We start from the raw sequence: 16,521 nt of genomic DNA, 5'->3' as shown, positions 1-16,521 counted from the left end.
AGCACAAGGCCTGTCTAGTGGCGAAGGGCTACGTCCAGAAGCAAGGAGTGGACTTCGAAGAGATATTCGCGTCGTGGCAAGGTTGGAATCCGTCCACCTGTTGCTGGCAATCGTGGCACATCGCTCTTGGGAGGTCCACCACATGGACGTGAAGTCCACTTTCCTCAACAAAGAACTAAAGGAGACCGTCTACGTCTGACAACCATCGGCTTCCTGGACAACAACAACCCCGATAAGGTATTGCCCATGCATAAGGAACTCTACGAGCTTCGACACGCACCACGAGCTTTAAACGCGAAGCTTGTTAGTACCCTGTTGTCGTTGAAGTTCAAGCACTATACCTCTGAGCATGCATGTGCACGCACGGTCATGGTGAGCAGCAGATGATTGTGGGAGTGCACGTCAACAACCTCATAATCACTAGAGAGGACATGGAAGTTCTTGGAAGATTCAAAAGGGAGATGTTAAAGAACTTCATGATGAGCGATCTTGGCATGCTCAACTACTACCTCGGCATCGAAGTGCAACAGAGTACAGCCGGGGATCACCATCTGCCAAAGTGCGTGCGCGAAGAAACTGATGGACAAAGCTGGGCTAGCGGACAATAACCCTACAAGGACGCCAATGGAAGCCCGACTCCAGTTAAGGAATGCCAGCACTACGATGGCAATCAATGTCATCAATTACGTAGCATTGTCGGGAGCCTACGCTATCTGGTAAACACAAGCCCTAACCTTGTTTATTCCATTGAATACGTGAGTAGGTTTATGGAAGCACCTAGGGAGGAGCATCTTGTGGCTGTCAAGCGCATCCTGCGCTATGTGGTTGTAACCAGAGGTTGGGGTGTGAGATACTGTGCAGGGAGAGGAAATGAGAAGCTTGAGCTGGTCGGCTACAGTGATAGTGACATGGCCAGTGACGTTGATGATCGTAAGAGCACCAGCGAAATGATTTACTTCCTCTCAGACAACGCGATGTACTGGCAATCAACTAAACAAAAGGTAGTTGCTCTGTTCTCTTACGAAGCAAAGTACATCGCCGCTTTGACAGCGGCCACACAGGGGGTCTGGCTTGCGCGACTGGTGGAAGAACTCATCGGACGAGAAAGTGATCCACCAATGTTATACATTGACAACAAAGCTACGATCTCCCTGATCAAAAATTCAGTTTTGCACGATCGGAGCAAGCATACAGAAATCAGATTCCACTACATCCGAAAATGTGCAGATCGGGGGCTCATCAAGATTGATTTCATCTAAACAGAGAAACAGCTTGGAGACATCTTCAACAAATCTCTGGCGCGGGTGAAATTTGAAGAACTTCACTCAAAGATCGGAGTTCAAACAATAAGGTAGATATATACCACAGGTTTTAGAAGGAGATTGTTACATAAATCCCTATTTTAGGTTAGGAGTCATTCCTATCTTTTAGTTACTATTTTTTAGTTAAAGTCACACAAATTTAGTGGAATGTCGACGTGAGTGGAATGACTTTAATGGAGTTGACAGTCCTTTCCATTTTTAGGATATAATTTTTATTTAAATATCCCAATTGAATGAGAAACAAGATCATCGAGTCTTCAGCGCAGAATCTGAAATACTGTCTCTCTTGTGTTTTTCTGTTATTTTCTTCTTCCAACATTTTCCTTCCGCTTTTTTCCTCCATCAATGATTTACTCCGATTTGCTCAGTCAAAAACAACAGAACTCACTCTTCAAGGTCTACAGATTTGCTTCCTTGACACGTTCCACACCCACATGCATTGTTTGCAGCGTCTCCCATGCTGCATTTGCTGAGTCCTTCTCTACCAACATGAGAAGGACATCCTCTAGGACTATTTGGTAGATGGCGGCAAGAGTCATCCTATCCTTATGCTCCTCAACGTCACCATGCTCGATGGCTTCCCACACACCCTATGCCTGTAAGTTAACACGCATCTTTATCAACCATGATGCGTAGTTACTCTTCGTGAGTAAGGAATACTGGTGCACTACACTCCCCTCCTTTTCACTCGTTATTATGTCACATCTCCTCCGGCGACTTTGTATGGTGATGACATTTTTTTTTTTTTGGCATCCTAGCTCTGATACTAAATGTTTGAAATGACCCACGATCAAAATATGTCGAAACAAATAACTGAAGCGGAAGAACAACTTGAGGGGAGAGAGCTTTTGAAGAGAGAACCTTAAGCACTTATGCTTTTCAATTCTCTCTTTTTAAAAAATAAAAAATAAAAAAAAATAGCATACATCTCATCTCATGAGTATTTACAACCGAGAAAACTAACTCATCTCCTAAACTTTCTTCTAAAGTTTCTAAATTTTCTCTTCAAGTTAAGCAACTACGGACAATTCTTCCCAGTAAAGACAAACAATTTACCTAAACTTATTCAAATCAATAACTACTAAATAATTATTCTAAAATTGCTCTAGGTTAATAATTTTTTTTTTTTTTTTTTTTTTTTCTCAATCAAGCTTATTAATTCACAGCCTCGGACAAGCATAAAGTGGAAACACAGCACTAGGTGGCAGGGAGGCCGGCTACCATACCTTAAGCTACTTCCAAAAATGATCTCACACGTACATCAATAAACATGGAGAACCATGGATAGTTTTAGGGGTACTAAAATAATTATATCACCCTGTGTAAAATGAAATATATATATATATATCCAAACTTGAGACCACTCTATTCAACTTAAAGTTTGAACTCTCAATGCTAAAGAAAAAAAAAAGCAAACAAATTATCTCAATTGCTCGTTGTCAGCAATTTGCATCATCAATGGAGTTATCAAAATCGAAGGCAATGGGATGTAAAAAAAAAAAGAAGAAAAAAATTATTCTTATTGTTTAGGTGAGTTGCATCACAAATGTGACCATACTAAAAACTTCAAGATGCTAGTAAGAGAGTTAAGTGATTTGTGTCACAATTGCACCCCTTGGGACGTTTACAAGCGATTGTGTGACACTTACTCTCAACACCGAGTGAGTCAGCCAACTCGAAATAGTGTCGCCTATGGCCTGAAGATGTATGCTCAAACCTCTAGCCCCATTTGAGAAGAAAGCCTTTAGAAAATAGAGACAGAGAGATTATCAAAAAAGAGGTTGAAAGAAAGATTGAAAACAACGTTATATGGCTATAAACAAAGAAAGAAAGACCACAACTTAAATATCATATAACTTAGGGTAAAAGAATTGACGACTAGTCGAATCTCCCTATAGTATAGTTTGAGACATTTTAGGTCTACCAGGCGTAGACATGATTCTGCCGAAATTTTATACCACTTAATAAATACAAAAATGAGCTATACATCTTGAAAGAGATAAAAGAAAGCATTAAAGTGATACAAAGCAAATGGTTTGACATTCAACGGACATGCGGCCATGGGCAACACGCCTTAGACAAGCATGACCGTGACATCCTCTCCCACTTAATTGGTTGACGACCCCATCAATTATCTCACCTTTTCGAGCTCTTCTATCTGAAGTGTGGTTGACTTCAGATTGCCAACATTCTTAGCTAATTTCTGCCTTTAGGAGCCATTTCCACTTTACTAGGAATTCGTGCACATTTCGCCTGGGTAGCTGATATGACGAGTTCACTTGGTCAAGATCTATTCTACTTCTTTCTTGCTCGTGTCTTTCATTTTGACTGAGGGTCATGTCATTTAATTACATCGATGGTTGTCATCGTTTAGGTTGTATGGTTTCAAGCTACTTACATGGATGAAAAGGTGAATCTTCATCCATGTTGGTAGTTGAAGGCGACATGAATTTTTCCCAACTTTTTCTATGACTTAGACGAGCCCTTCGTATTTTTGCACACGTCTTTGGTCCTTACACCCTCGAAATCGAAACTGTTCTAGTCTCAACTTGATTTGTACTCTATCACCGACTTGAAACTCCAATGGCCTGCACTTTATATTTGTCCACTTCTTCATTCGTTGCGAAGCTTTCTCTAGGTAGGCATGTGCTACTGCGGAGGTTTGCTTCCATTCCTTGGTGAAGTTATAAGTCTATGGACTTTTCTCCGCATAAGGATGGTCAATGATATGGGGCATGAGTGGTTGTCTGCCACAAACTATTTTGAAGGGGATTTTCTCGTTGATGAGATTTGTTGACAATTGAAGCTAAACTAGGCAACATCGAGCACTGGACCTAGTTTTTTTGTTGCGCGTCGATAAAGTGACTTAAGAACTCTTCAAGCATGCTATTAAATCTTTCAGTTTTCTCTTCTATCTCGGAGTTGTAGCTTGAAGAGATGTTTAGGTTCGACCCCAATAACTTGAATAACTTAGTCCAGAAAGTTCTTGTAAATCTGTCGTCGCCATCAGTGATAATGCTCGCAGGAATGGCCCACAGTTTGACAATGTTCCTAAAGAATAGTTGGGTTCTCGTTTAAGATTAATACGACTTGGGAGTTGGGACGAATGTGACATACTTGAAAAACCTGCCCACGATTACTAATATGGACTAAAATTCTCCTACCTTGGGGAGGTAAGTGATATAGTCAAGGGATACACTCTCCCGTGGTTGAGAGGGGGCAGACAAGTCATGTCTTCATGATTTGTATTACATCGTTTCCGAGGTCGGGCCAATTGTATCACCTTTTAAGGATGACATAGGTTCGCTTCCACCCATTGTGGCCTGCCCACAAAGTTTCTTTGGTAAGGAGTAGGTTGTTCTCAATCAAAAACTTACAGGTCTTTCCCTCCTTAGCCAATTGCATGATGGGCAGGGCAACTAGGTCTTTGGCTAGATGTTCACTAATACTTTCTCGTATTGCCCCACTTAGCTTGCTTGTAAATGAGCTAGCATGCACAGGGCTGCATGCTCGCTCTTCTAACTCAAGGGATACGTAACCTAGTTTACTTTATCCAGCTTGTACTAATGAATCGATAGTCAAAGTCATTCCATTCCGGAGACTGTCCTCGATCAAAAGATCGTATTTGCAAATGCCTTTTATCTCATACTACTCTTTCGATACATAACCTAATGGGTGTAATCCAAAAAAAGATTCAAACGTGGGTGCTTAAATGGAAGCCAAATTCTACCATACATTCTTGCCAAGGACAATGGTCAAAGAAGTGGCATATTGAGTTTTTGTTCATCTTGACAGTAAACTTGGCCTCGAAGAAATTTTGCCTCCAGGCCCGGCATGCCTCTTTTCCGCTTCGTTTATCTTTCAACTTTCATAGACAATGGGGTGTCCATCTTGTAGGAGGATGCCCCCAAGGGCAAAGTCAAAGGCATCAGTCTCAACTTCGAAAGGTCAGGACACATTGAAAATTCTAAGTACTCGTCCTTCTATCGTGGCTCTCTTCAAGTCTTTGAATATTGATTAACACTTGGGTGTCCAATTCCATTTGTGATCCTTCCTCAGTAGTTCTATCCGAGGAATGGCTCGTTTTGAGAATCCTTCAACAAATTGTCAGTAGTCATTAGCTAATTCGAGGAAGGAACGTATCTTGGTTACTAAAGTGGGGACCTTCTTGTCCTTGATGACCTTGACTTTCTTATCTTCCATTCCAATTTGATACGCTTCAATGACGTACCCAAGAAAGTTAATGCATTCTGAGGTGAATAAGCATTTTTCTCTCTTTACATACCACTAGTTTTCCTTCCTTTTTTCAAAGACCAATTGTAAGTGAATTCGGTGTTCTTCCATGGTTGAATTATAAACCACGATGTCATCTACATCTACCACTTCAAATTGTCGAGGTATTTGTGAAAAACTTGGTTCATCAACATGCAGAACGTGGCTGGAGCATTGGTGAGACCGAATGACATGACAAGGAATTTGAAAGCATCGTATCACATGACATAGGTTGTCTTGGATTCATCACCTTCGACGATTCAAACTTGATAGTAGCTAGACCTGGAGTCGGTCGAATAGATCGGTGATGATGGATAGTGGGTATTTATTCCAGACGGTTATCTTATTCAAGGCGCGGTAGTCGATGCACAAGTGAAGGCTACCATCCTTCTTCTTTTGGAATTATATCATGGCTCCGCAGTGTGCTTTTGTAGGCCAAATGAACCCTACGATCAATAATTCATCAATTTATTTTCGTAAGTCTACAAGTTCGGGCGGCTTCATTCGGTACGCGTTCTCTATCGGTGGCTTAACTCCCGGCAGTAGCTCAATTCCATGATTTATACCTCTATGCAGAGGTAATGTCTTTGATAAAATCTTTGGCACGACATCGTGATATTTTTCCAATACCACTTGTATCCCAGTGGGTATTGGTTCCGACAAGTTCTCCCCATCTACTATGGGGATGGTCATGAAAGAGGGTTTGTTGTGAGCTAGACCCGTTTTCGTTGGAGGGCCGATATCATCTTTACCCCTTCAGGTTGCTTGATTTTCATTTGGACGTCTGCAGGATTGGTCCCTATGTTGACTAAGCATTTGTTCAAGGGCATAGGTTCAATATTATTTTTGAGTAAGAACTCCATTTTGAGTACTACATCAAAATCGTCCATCTTGACAATCACGAAGTAGATCTGACCACTCCATGTCCCCAGTTTAATGACAGTTCACTTAGCTACCCCTCGAATAGGTAAGGCTCCTAAGTTGACAGCTTTCATCTTTCCCAAGTCTCGATGCCAGTTGATGTTTAGTCGTTTAGCTTTGACTTTTGTCATAAAGTTTTGAGTGGCCCTAAACTCGACTATAATGTTCTTGGACGCTCAGCGGTTAACCCATGTCTCTACATACAAAGCTCTCTTTTGACTGACTCTTTTGACTCTCCTATTTTCTTTTGGAGTGCAATAAAAACTTGAGAGCCCCCGTACGGGAGTTGTCATTGCTCTCAGATGCGGTAGTCCCTATCTCGACATTTCTTTGTCCTCAAGATCGCTTGGAATGCCTGAAGGGTTGCCTTACCGGGGCACTCGTATGCTCTATAGGGTCCCCTTACATATGAAACAAGTCAAGGGAGGCCGATTGTATTGGTTCTAATGGGGTTCTCCCCATGAGTTCCCTTACCTTTGTTGGGAGGGTCTATGGTCTCCGGTTCCAGTGCCTGTTCTTTCACCCCGTTCTTAGGCGAGTTCGATTGGCAGTTCCTACTCCCTCTACTTTAGGAGGGTTGACTTCGTGGGACTCTTCCATGCATACATTGTGGGACTAAATCCCTAGCCTTTTGAGTATTATTCTTCTTTGACCATATTATGTAATAATTAAGATATTCTAGTAATAAAAAAAAAGGGAAAAAAAAGTAAATTTTTGAATCTTGAAAAGTAAAGGGCAAACATGTAATTAGAGACACCAAATGAGGGCAAAATGAAAACATAAAATTTCTCAATAAATTGAATTATTTATAGTGTTTATTAGATGGGTATATGATGTATTAAATTGAGCAATATGAAACAGAATCAATTAAATAATTAGCTTAATTACATAATTAATTAAATAATTAGCTTATTTACGTAATTAACTTAATAACTAGCTTAATCGAATATTCTATGAAACCCATTCGCTTTCCGTTGCCTTTTTGACTCGACCATGAATTCCTCTCTCTCTCTCTCTCTCTCGCTCGCACAATTCTCTTTATAATCCTTGATTTTGCTTTGGCGCTCTTTTTCACACTCACTCTAATCCAAATGGCACTTCAATCATCGCTGTTCCCATTTGCTTTTCTGGAAAAAACGACAAGAAATTTGTAGCGAACCTCCTTCTTTCTCCTCCAATTTTCCGCCCTTCGATCGTTGCATAAAACCCTGTCATAATCTCTAAAGCTCGCTTGGATTGCAACCTATTTCGTTTACTTCTTCTTTTTCCGTCGAGCTCTTGGGGATTTTGGGCTGAATTCTTTGCTGGTGAGTTGTTTTTTTTTTTATCTTGTGGATTGTTCTTTTTTGTGGGGTTTTCTTTGTTGGGTTTGTTTAATGCATTTGTTGTTTCATGTGGATTGTTGCGAAATTTGATGTAATTCATGGTTTTGTGATGATTGGATTTGGTTTCTTTATGGGGTTAGACATCATTTTCTGATTCTTTGTTGATAAGAAATGAGAAGGAACAGTATGGATCTCTTGTTGTTTTGTGTCCGATTTTTGACCAAATAGTTCAGTTTAATGCTCATCTTTCACTTTACAGTGGGGGGATTTTGTTCTCTTTCATACACATTCTGTGAGTTGTTGGGATTTGGATATCGTTTGGTGGGATTATTCATAGGCACTTTAGTTTATATGACCATTTTATTGTTCCTTTCACTCTGTTCTATTGTAATATCCTAGTCTCTGAGAATTGAAACAAGTAATTTTCAGAAAACTTACTAATGCAGATCATTTAGTTGTTTTTTTTTTTTTTTACTTTTTTGTGAAGTTGATTTGCTCGTGGTGTGCTTGTGTTGGGATCTATCTAGTATTGTAGTCAAGTCAAGGTGCTGCGTTGGGATTGCTTTGTAGTACACCGATCTTCGTCTTCAGTAAATGGGCTGCATTTTTTCTAAAGAAAACAAACAATTTCCAGGATATGAAGATCCTATAAGTCTTGCCTCACAAACAGCTTGTAAGTTGTGCTTTGTTTATGTTTTCTGAGTTCTGAGTTTCTAGATTTAATGACTAACTTTTGGACTATTTCTATTGAATCTATGCTCTCCCGATGCTTTCTAGCTATCGAGATATGTTCATGTCGGTCTGAATTTCTCTCATATATTATTCATGATTCTTCTTGTTCTTTATACTTGCTTCAACAGTTAGTGTCAGTGAAGTTGAAGCATTGTTTGAGCTGTACAAGAGCATCAGCAGTTCTATCATAGATGATGGTTTAATAAACAGGGTATTTGTTTCTGATATGACTTATCATTCCGGTGTTCGTGTTATCATCCCTCTCTTCATGTCTGTGCAAGAACTATTTGAACTCACATTGTTTTGGTTAAATAATGTGTACATGTATAGCAGTGAGGATAATGCCATTGATTTTGCTGGTTTAGTTGGATTAGTCAAACGTATGTGTTCTATGCAACAGTGATTTGAAGATGTTCTCTATAACGATCTTGTTCTATATGCAGGAAGAATTTCAGCTGGCCATTTTTAATAACAGAAAGAAGGAAAATCTGTTAGCAAATCGGGTAAATATATAAGCTTTTATCTTAAATTCCTTACCAAAAGCGTTAGCTTGTGAGATCCCACATCGGTTGGAGAGGAGAACGAAACATTCTTTATAAAGGTGTAGAAACCTCTCCCTAGCATACACGTTTTAAAAACCTTGAGGGGAAGCCCGAAAGGGAAAACTCGAAGAGGACAATATCTGCTAGCGGTGGGCTTGGGTTGTTAGAAATGGTATCAAAGCCAGACACCGAGCGATGTGCCAGCGACGAGGCTGAGCCCCGAAGGGGGGTGGGTTGTGAGATCCCACATCGATTGGGGAGGAGAAGGAATCATTATTTGTAAGGGTGTGGAAACCTTTCCCTCGTAGATGTGTTTTAAAAACCTTGAGGGGGAAACCGGAAAGGGAAAACTTAAAGAGGATAATATTTACTAGCGGTGGGTTTGATTTGTTACAAAGCGAGTCATGGGTTTTGACATTGCAATTCATTTTTAGTAATATTTTGGCAATGAATCTAACTTCTTCTGTTATTAATGACTCATGGTTCCATTTGATGGCTATATTTTCTCATAGCATATTTTAAGGTTGGATCCATTTTGTATGCAGCTCTTTGATCTATTTGATGTTCAGCAGCAAGGGTTCATTGATTTTGGTGACTTTGTAAGATCATTGAGTGTCTTTCATCCTAATGCTCCCGAGGAAGACAAGATTGAATGTAAGTATGCAGGATATGGCATAATATATACCTCACATGAATCATTCTATCTTGTGGCTTGACTGATGCTTGTTATTTATTTACCTTACAGTTTCGTTTAAGCTTTACGATTTGGATAACACGGGATTCATTGAGCGGCAAGAGGTAGGTTCTCTATGCCTCTGGTTGAATACGATCCATACGATGCATGGATTATTAGATACGTTCAAGGATGAGAAAAAGTTTTAAATGTCTCCATTATCTTTATTTTGATTCTGTTGAAACCCTGCCCAAAAATTTACATGCTACACGGTATTGGATGATATGGCACGCCATCGAAATCGGTAGATAAGCAACCGGGATGCTATGAATGGAAGATCTGTGCCTGTTTTTGTGGAAGAATTTTCATGGTTAACTCCACCAGAGCTTTTTGTTTGTTGACTTTGGTAGGTGAAGCAGATGCTAATTGCCCTTCTTTCTGAATCTGAGATGAAGCTGGCTGATGAGACAATAGAGATAATCCTTGATAAGGTCAGGTACCATAAAATTTCAGGATCATTAGTTGTTTGAGTTGTTTTCAGCAGATCATACTCTTCTATCAGTTATTGTTGAAAACCATTTTATTACCCAAAGAGTATGACCACGAGTATTGGTATTTTTTATGAGATCCCACATCGGTTGGAGAGGAGAACAAAGCATTCTTTACAAGAGTGTGGAAACCTCTCCCCAGCCATTTTAAAACCTTAAGTGGAAGCTTGAAAGGGAAAGCCCAAAGAGGACAATCTACTGGCGCTGGGTTTGGGCTGTTACAAATGGTATCAGAGCCAGGCACCAGGCAGTGTGCCAATGAGAATGGTGAGCCCTAAAGGGGGTGCCCACCAAGTGGTGTGCCAGTAAAGACGTTGTGTCTTGAAGGAGGGTGGATTGTGAGATCCCACATCAGTTGAAGAGGGGAACGAAACATTCTTTATAAGGGTGTGGAAACCTCTCCCCAGCAGACGTGTTTTAAAACCTTGAGGGAAAGGCCGAAAGGAAAAGTCCATAAAGGGAAATATCTGCTAACGGCGGGCTTGGACTGTTACATTTTTTTCCGGAATATGTAGCTACAATTTACAAAAATAAGCAAACTGGAAAGGACCCAATATCTGAATCATCATTTAGAAAGAAAGGAAGAAAGAAATATTCGGTTTGGCCCATGTCGAAGTTCCATTCAAGCACTCGATACTAAATTTCGTACGGTGTCGCTGTCAGCTTTTTATCTGATGGAATATTTTGTAGACATTCATGGAGGCTGATGTGAAGGAAGATGGGAAGATAGACAAGAGTGAATGGCAAAATTTTGTGTGCAAGAATCCATCATTATTGAAAGTGATGACGCTTCCATACTTGAGGTAAAGAAGAAAAGGCATAATATAAGCATAATACATGTTTGGTTAGGTTTCAAATTGTTGATCCTTTTGTTGTTTGTGGGGGACAGGGACATAACAACCACCTTCCCAAGTTTTGTGTTTAATTCTGAGGTGGATGACATTGCCTCGTAACAGAGGGAGCTAAGAAGCTGTTGCTGTTGCTGTTGTTGTTTTCTTTGAATGGAAGAAAACAGAACTGAGTTTTCTGATTCAACCCAATTATGAGACATTTTCCCTTTCCTTCCCCCACACATAATCAATAAGTTTTAGTGTAATTTCAGCAATGTTTGTTGCTCTCTTACACTCTGTTGAATAAGTTTAGGAAAATATATCGAGCGTTATGAGCGTTATAAGTCTTGTTTCGACTGAGCGTTGTCGAGTTAAAAGAAGACACCCTTATACTGATTCGTATGGAAAAGAAATGATGAGGTTGGTGAGAGGGGTAGGTGTGTGTTCGTACGAGAGAAGAACAATGGCGATACGATGAGGGTTTTTCTTTATTTCTTTTATTTTTTTTAAGGGCATGATGTCATCTTTTGAAGAGGTAATGTTGTCTTGTTGTAAACGATGTTGTCTCTTTAAGAGATGCGAGACATTGGTGCCTCTTCAAATGACAAATCTTATCTTAATCGATTCAAATATAGGATATTGTCTTAAAATAATTTAAGTATATCACTATTGTAAAACTAATATTAATAATAAAAATTTTAAAATGCTTATTTGTTAGTTTAAATATTTTATAATTTTTTCATAAAAAATTTATCGATATCGACATTATTTTGTTGAAACCTCGCCTTAGAAAATTTTATTTTTCTAAATTATTTTTATAATTAGACTAATTTCAAAGTTGGACTTTTTTTAGAATAAATTTTAAAATGGAAAGGATTAAAATGTAATTTAATATAAAAGTTTCTATTTTTGCATTACCATAAATTTTCATGTAAAAATTCATTAAGAAATTTATTATAGTTTGTGTTCATCCTATACAAAATTAATTGAATTAAAGAAAAAAAAAACATTGTTTGAGTTGTTTTTTAATATATAAATTTGTAAATTTTGACGTCATTATTATTATTATTTTGAAATAATGGGTTAAGCTTAATGGTAAGGTAAATTTTGATTTATTCAAAATTAATAAAATTTGAGAAATTTTATAGTCGATGCAATAAAATAATTAAGGTAAAAATTGTTAAGAGAAAATTCATTTTTTTTTAAGATAAACCGAACCGGAAACGGTTTTTGTTTTCTTATCTCAAACCACAATCAAAGTGGAACTTTAATCCGTGTAAGGGATACGGTAAGCGGGTTGCCAAACACACTCCGAATAGAAAATAGAAATACGTTATTTTCTTCGGACTCTATTATCACGTGCTGCTCACGTGTGTCATCCGCATTCTCATCACCGACTGAGCCGACCGAGGAACCTTTTTGTTTTTTTTTTTCACCGGGGAAGAGACGACGCCGAGAGAAAATGGAAGCAGCGGCGGCAAAAGGATTGAGTTGCGAAGCCATGGATTGCTTGTCGGAAAGGCTTTCGTTGAAGGATGGTCTTTACTTTCCTCGTGCGCTTCAATCCACTGCCACGAATCCGTCTCAGCGCAAGGCCATTCTGCTGGACCTCCTTTCTCGTGACGTCGCCGTCTTTCTAGGTTTCTCTCTCTCTCTCTCTCTCTCTCTCTCTCTCTCTCTCTCTCTCTCTCTCTCTCTCGCTCTCTCTCTCTCTATGAAACTTTGGATTTTTGCAATTTCTGGCGTGGATTTCTGTTGTATGTTTATTGTTAAGGAGCCCTAGCTTAATTGATCGAATTCGAAAGAAAAATTTTGAGAGACAAGAATGAGTAGTTCATGCTTATATTTTATATGATTCTTGTATTATCGGACGCGTCTTAGTGAGGAGATTTAATGGAAAGGTTCATAATGCTGAGTCCTATGGTTCAGTTTAGCTTCTAGGGTAATGAAGGAGAAGATGAAATTAGTTAACGAGAACAGTGTGCTATATAATTTACTTCGATTTTTTTTTGTTGTCATTTTTGTGAGCTGAAGAATGAAGTAATGAGTCCCAATTTCTTACCAATTGTAGGAAATATAACAATAATGAATTTTAACGTCTTTTTGTGTCTCTGAGTGTTCTACGGTTGAGAGGAAGGAACAAACTCTGGCGCATTACCACAACTGTTATATCTTTATGAAGTAATTTTCTTTTAGGTATTTTGAATCGTTATAAGCCGTGAAGAAGAAACAATTCAATATCTCTGATTTCCACACTTTTTGCTTCTGAAAGTGAAGGAAAAAGCATATTTGGGCATTTTTTGGAGTCTATTATTTGAAACTCTAGCAGAGAAATATCTTGGATTCGTAATATATAGAAATCTTTCTGGTAACTATTTTGATTTTGATCCTTGGATGCTGCCTCTCTCCATACAATTTAAATATTCTAATGTTTGTTGCTCCTCCAACTTTGATTGATGTAGAGCGATATGGGTCACAATTGACATCCAATGAGCTCCATGAGTTTGATAATCTTAAGGATGATTACGAGATCAATTGGCATTTAAAGCACCTTTGGAGTATAAAGAGTCCAACATCAGATGAACTACACTCTAGATCAGTTGTTGTGAAAAATAGGAGGAGGGCATATCTGAACAAACTGATATGTGATGGCCAGTACTTCTCGGAGGATGCAATGAGGGATAGACAGCCTTTTTTACATCATGAGTATGTAGGGAAATTTCAAGATCTAAGTGGTAGAGGTATGGCAAGACCAGGAGAGCGATGGTCTGAGACTCTGATGAGGAGATCAGAGGAAGCAATGTTGGTTGCTAAGATCAGAGGAGAGCAACGCAGATTAGGTGTCGCTGAAAGGGACTTGGTAGGTAATGATTTAAACCCAAAGGAAGAGGAAGAAGAAGAAGAAGAAGAAGAGGAGGAGGAAGATGAAGAAGAGGAGGAGAAGGAGGAAGTGGGGGAGGATGGGAAAGGTGACAAGGCTGCTAATGGAGCTCATTCCATGGAGGTAATTTCGTATCATCTTTTCTATTTTTTTCCTTCGATTTTTTGATAAATATTTTTTATGAATTGGTTTGATTAACATCTACGTCTTATTGGCTTGTTTAATATGTTTTTATACAAGTCTTCTTTGCATTCCTCCCGTTGATTATGACTTCTATAATAAAACTGAAATGGTGTCCTCTTTAGTTTCTGCCTTGTCCATTGTCCAACCTTTCTATTTAACTATTACAGAGGGTTTTAATGCTTGTATGTTCTTTTAGACGGTAATGTTTAGTATATCTGATCTTTGTGGTGGTGTACTAACCTCAAAAAATTATTTTATAACTATAAGCCTTCTCATAATTACTAATGATTGTAAGGCTCTCCTTTTGTACCTCCTTGAGAGAGTGTTATGTCTTCTTTTTTGTGATTAATAAACATCTTTGTTTCTTATCAAGAAAAAAGTATATCTGATCATTGTGGGTCGATCAGAATGACACATCTGAATATATTGTGATATGCAGGGATCGCTTGTCCATTATAGTCAGTTGTTTGATATGTGATGCTTTCACTCGTAGGTATCCACTGCCATGGATAATCAGCAAGAAAGGTCAGCAACAGACAATACTCAAGCTGCGGAGGGTGGGTCTAATCATGGAGCAACTTTATCTGAAGCAGATATGCAAGATCAGATGGACCAATTCACATACATCATGCATCAGAAGTTTTTGTTGGGAGAAGACAACGAGCATTTAGATTACTCAAAAATAGACAATGATGAGACCTTGGATGACCACTGGCTGAGGGAAGCCAATGATGATGCCGAGGAGAAATACTTCGATGAAGATTAGACGGGATGAAAGGTGCTGTTCCTTTCATCTGACTGTAAAGCTTTTATGTTAAATTGACACGTGTATGTAGGAGGCCCTTCCGGCCTCTTAGATTATATAACCTTAATCTGAGTGTAGAATTTGAAGACTTACTTGACTGCTTTTAAAATGATTAACTTTTAGGTGCACAAAGAAGGGTCTAAGTTTTTATTTGGTCCTTAAACTTCCAAAATATCCATATTTTAGTCCCTATTCTTTAGGTTTATTCCATTTTAATCCCTGAACTCTTAAAATATCTATTATAGTCCTAGAACTTTAATAAGATAATCATTTTAAAACGATTGGATAGTGTGGTTTCAAGTATGTGATAATGTTGATATGGACATTTTTTAGCCTCATTGAGTGGTTGATGCGAGTATTGGGCGGGTAGATATTATTAGATAACTGAATAATAACAAGGACTTATGTTTTGAAAGTTTAGAAGTTACAATAGTTGAGTGATGCCCTTTCTATTTATGTTCATACCTATCATGCTAAATACTGGAAAGCTCGGTTTGCATCAACTGAGTCTTTCAATAGCGACTTCTTTTACATGTCAAAACCACGTGTACTTGCTTAATCTCTTTTGCTATCTTTGGTTTATTTTTATTACGAACTCTCAGTTCTTATTCAGATCACGAAACTGGAAGAACTATAAGATGAAAGGCAAGGGGGGCGAACGGGATGATGGACAGGATCAACCGACTCTGCTGAGCGATGTGAAATCCCTGTTAAGAATGGAGAATGATATTTGTGCTGACTTTAATGGAAAGGGCAGGTTCCAGGAGCATGGGAATAATTTGTGCCAGCCTCCATGAGATATTCTTCCAGGTATTTCTTCGGCATTAACTTTGCAGTTGCATTAGCTTTGATTTCTCACAGAAGAAAAAAAAAAAAAATTGACTCGAATGGAGAAATTGGCTTCTTGGTATTGGCATCTGGCTCAACCGAAATCTTGTTGTTCTGCTCATGTTCTTTCTGTATTATGAATATTTTTACATCTTGAAACTTTGCCTCTGAATGTGTGAATATTAAGATAATTATATTGGCCTTTCAGGTAACTCTTAATCTAATCATCATCGTTGTTGCATACATTTGATATTTAGATTTTGTCTTCTTTAGTTTTATTATTGTCACTTTTTGGGTTTATTTATTTTGATTTTTGGACATCGAAATCCTTTTTGCAGATCAACAAAGATTTAAAAATTTGAGCTTTATTTTCAGTTTCTGAGTCACCTTATCATTTTTGGTTTTGATTTATAATTTGTAAGAATAGAACAACGTTTTTGATTTATTATTTCTGAAAAAACATAAAGTAAATTAGCTTGTATTCTTATTTAGAGTCGTTCTCTTGAGTAGAGATGTCCACAAGGCAAGGGCGGGGATGAGGAAGTCTTTTCCGTGTTTGTTTTGTCTCCTATTTCAACTTTCTTCCATGCAAAATTTTCCTAGGATAAATTTTTTCCATTTTAAATATATTTTTAAAAAATATATATGGGTTTCAAACA

At 38.4% G+C, this 16,521-nt stretch overlaps 2 protein-coding genes across 4 annotated transcripts; both read left to right on the top strand.

Moving 5' to 3' along the window:
• The first annotated feature begins 7,494 nt into the window (after nucleotides 1-7,494).
• On the top strand, nucleotides 7,495-11,509 carry LOC111800360 (calcineurin B-like protein 1). Of its 2 annotated transcripts, none has more exons than XM_087126392.1 (9): nucleotides 7,495-7,822; nucleotides 8,368-8,513; nucleotides 8,701-8,783; nucleotides 9,016-9,075; nucleotides 9,660-9,768; nucleotides 9,860-9,912; nucleotides 10,198-10,278; nucleotides 11,026-11,138; nucleotides 11,225-11,509. In XM_087126392.1, exons 2-9 carry the CDS (start codon nucleotides 8,435-8,437, stop codon nucleotides 11,286-11,288), a joined length of 642 nt encoding a protein of 213 aa, XP_086982518.1. In that variant the 5' UTR covers nucleotides 7,495-7,822; nucleotides 8,368-8,434; the 3' UTR covers nucleotides 11,289-11,509. The 2 variants fall into 2 exon arrangements, with proteins under 2 accessions (XP_086982518.1, XP_086982519.1); XM_087126393.1 differs by having other exon boundaries at nucleotides 8,328-8,513.
• A 1,031-nt stretch (nucleotides 11,510-12,540) lies between these two features.
• LOC111800359 (coiled-coil protein) lies at nucleotides 12,541-16,105 on the top strand. 2 transcript variants are annotated; one of them, XM_087125938.1, is made up of 4 exons: nucleotides 12,541-12,805; nucleotides 13,628-14,169; nucleotides 14,723-15,007; nucleotides 15,637-16,105. In XM_087125938.1, the coding sequence occupies exons 1-3, from the start codon at nucleotides 12,628-12,630 to the stop codon at nucleotides 14,993-14,995; spliced, it is 993 nt and encodes a 330-aa protein (XP_086982064.1). In that variant the 5' UTR covers nucleotides 12,541-12,627; the 3' UTR covers nucleotides 14,996-15,007; nucleotides 15,637-16,105. The 2 variants fall into 2 exon arrangements, with proteins under 2 accessions (XP_086982064.1, XP_023539774.2); XM_023684006.2 differs by having other exon boundaries at nucleotides 12,543-12,805; nucleotides 15,648-16,105.
• The last annotated feature ends 416 nt before the right edge of the window (nucleotides 16,106-16,521 follow it).

This window comes from Cucurbita pepo, chromosome 8, assembly GCF_057944985.1.
Source record: "Cucurbita pepo subsp. pepo isolate OVF chromosome 8, ASM5794498v1, whole genome shotgun sequence".
NCBI classification, from domain to species: domain Eukaryota; kingdom Viridiplantae; phylum Streptophyta; class Magnoliopsida; order Cucurbitales; family Cucurbitaceae; genus Cucurbita; species Cucurbita pepo.
This window is presented reverse-complemented; position numbering and strand designations above follow the sequence as displayed.

Coding starts and splice junctions, on each gene's coding strand:
- LOC111800359 (XM_087125938.1), top strand. CDS start 12,628: ATGGAAGCAGCGGCGGCAAAAGGATTGAGTTGCGAAGCCATGGATTGC. Junction 12,806..13,627: donor TGACGTCGCCGTCTTTCTAG/GTTTCTCTCTCT, acceptor TGATTGATGTAG/AGCGATATGGGTCACAATTG. Junction 14,170..14,722: donor ATGGAGCTCATTCCATGGAG/GTAATTTCGTAT, acceptor TTTCACTCGTAG/GTATCCACTGCCATGGATAA.
- LOC111800360 (XM_087126392.1), top strand. CDS start 8,435: ATGGGCTGCATTTTTTCTAAAGAAAACAAACAATTTCCAGGATATGAA. Junction 9,076..9,659: donor AAAATCTGTTAGCAAATCGG/GTAAATATATAA, acceptor TTTTGTATGCAG/CTCTTTGATCTATTTGATGT. Junction 11,139..11,224: donor ATGACGCTTCCATACTTGAG/GTAAAGAAGAAA, acceptor TGTGGGGGACAG/GGACATAACAACCACCTTCC.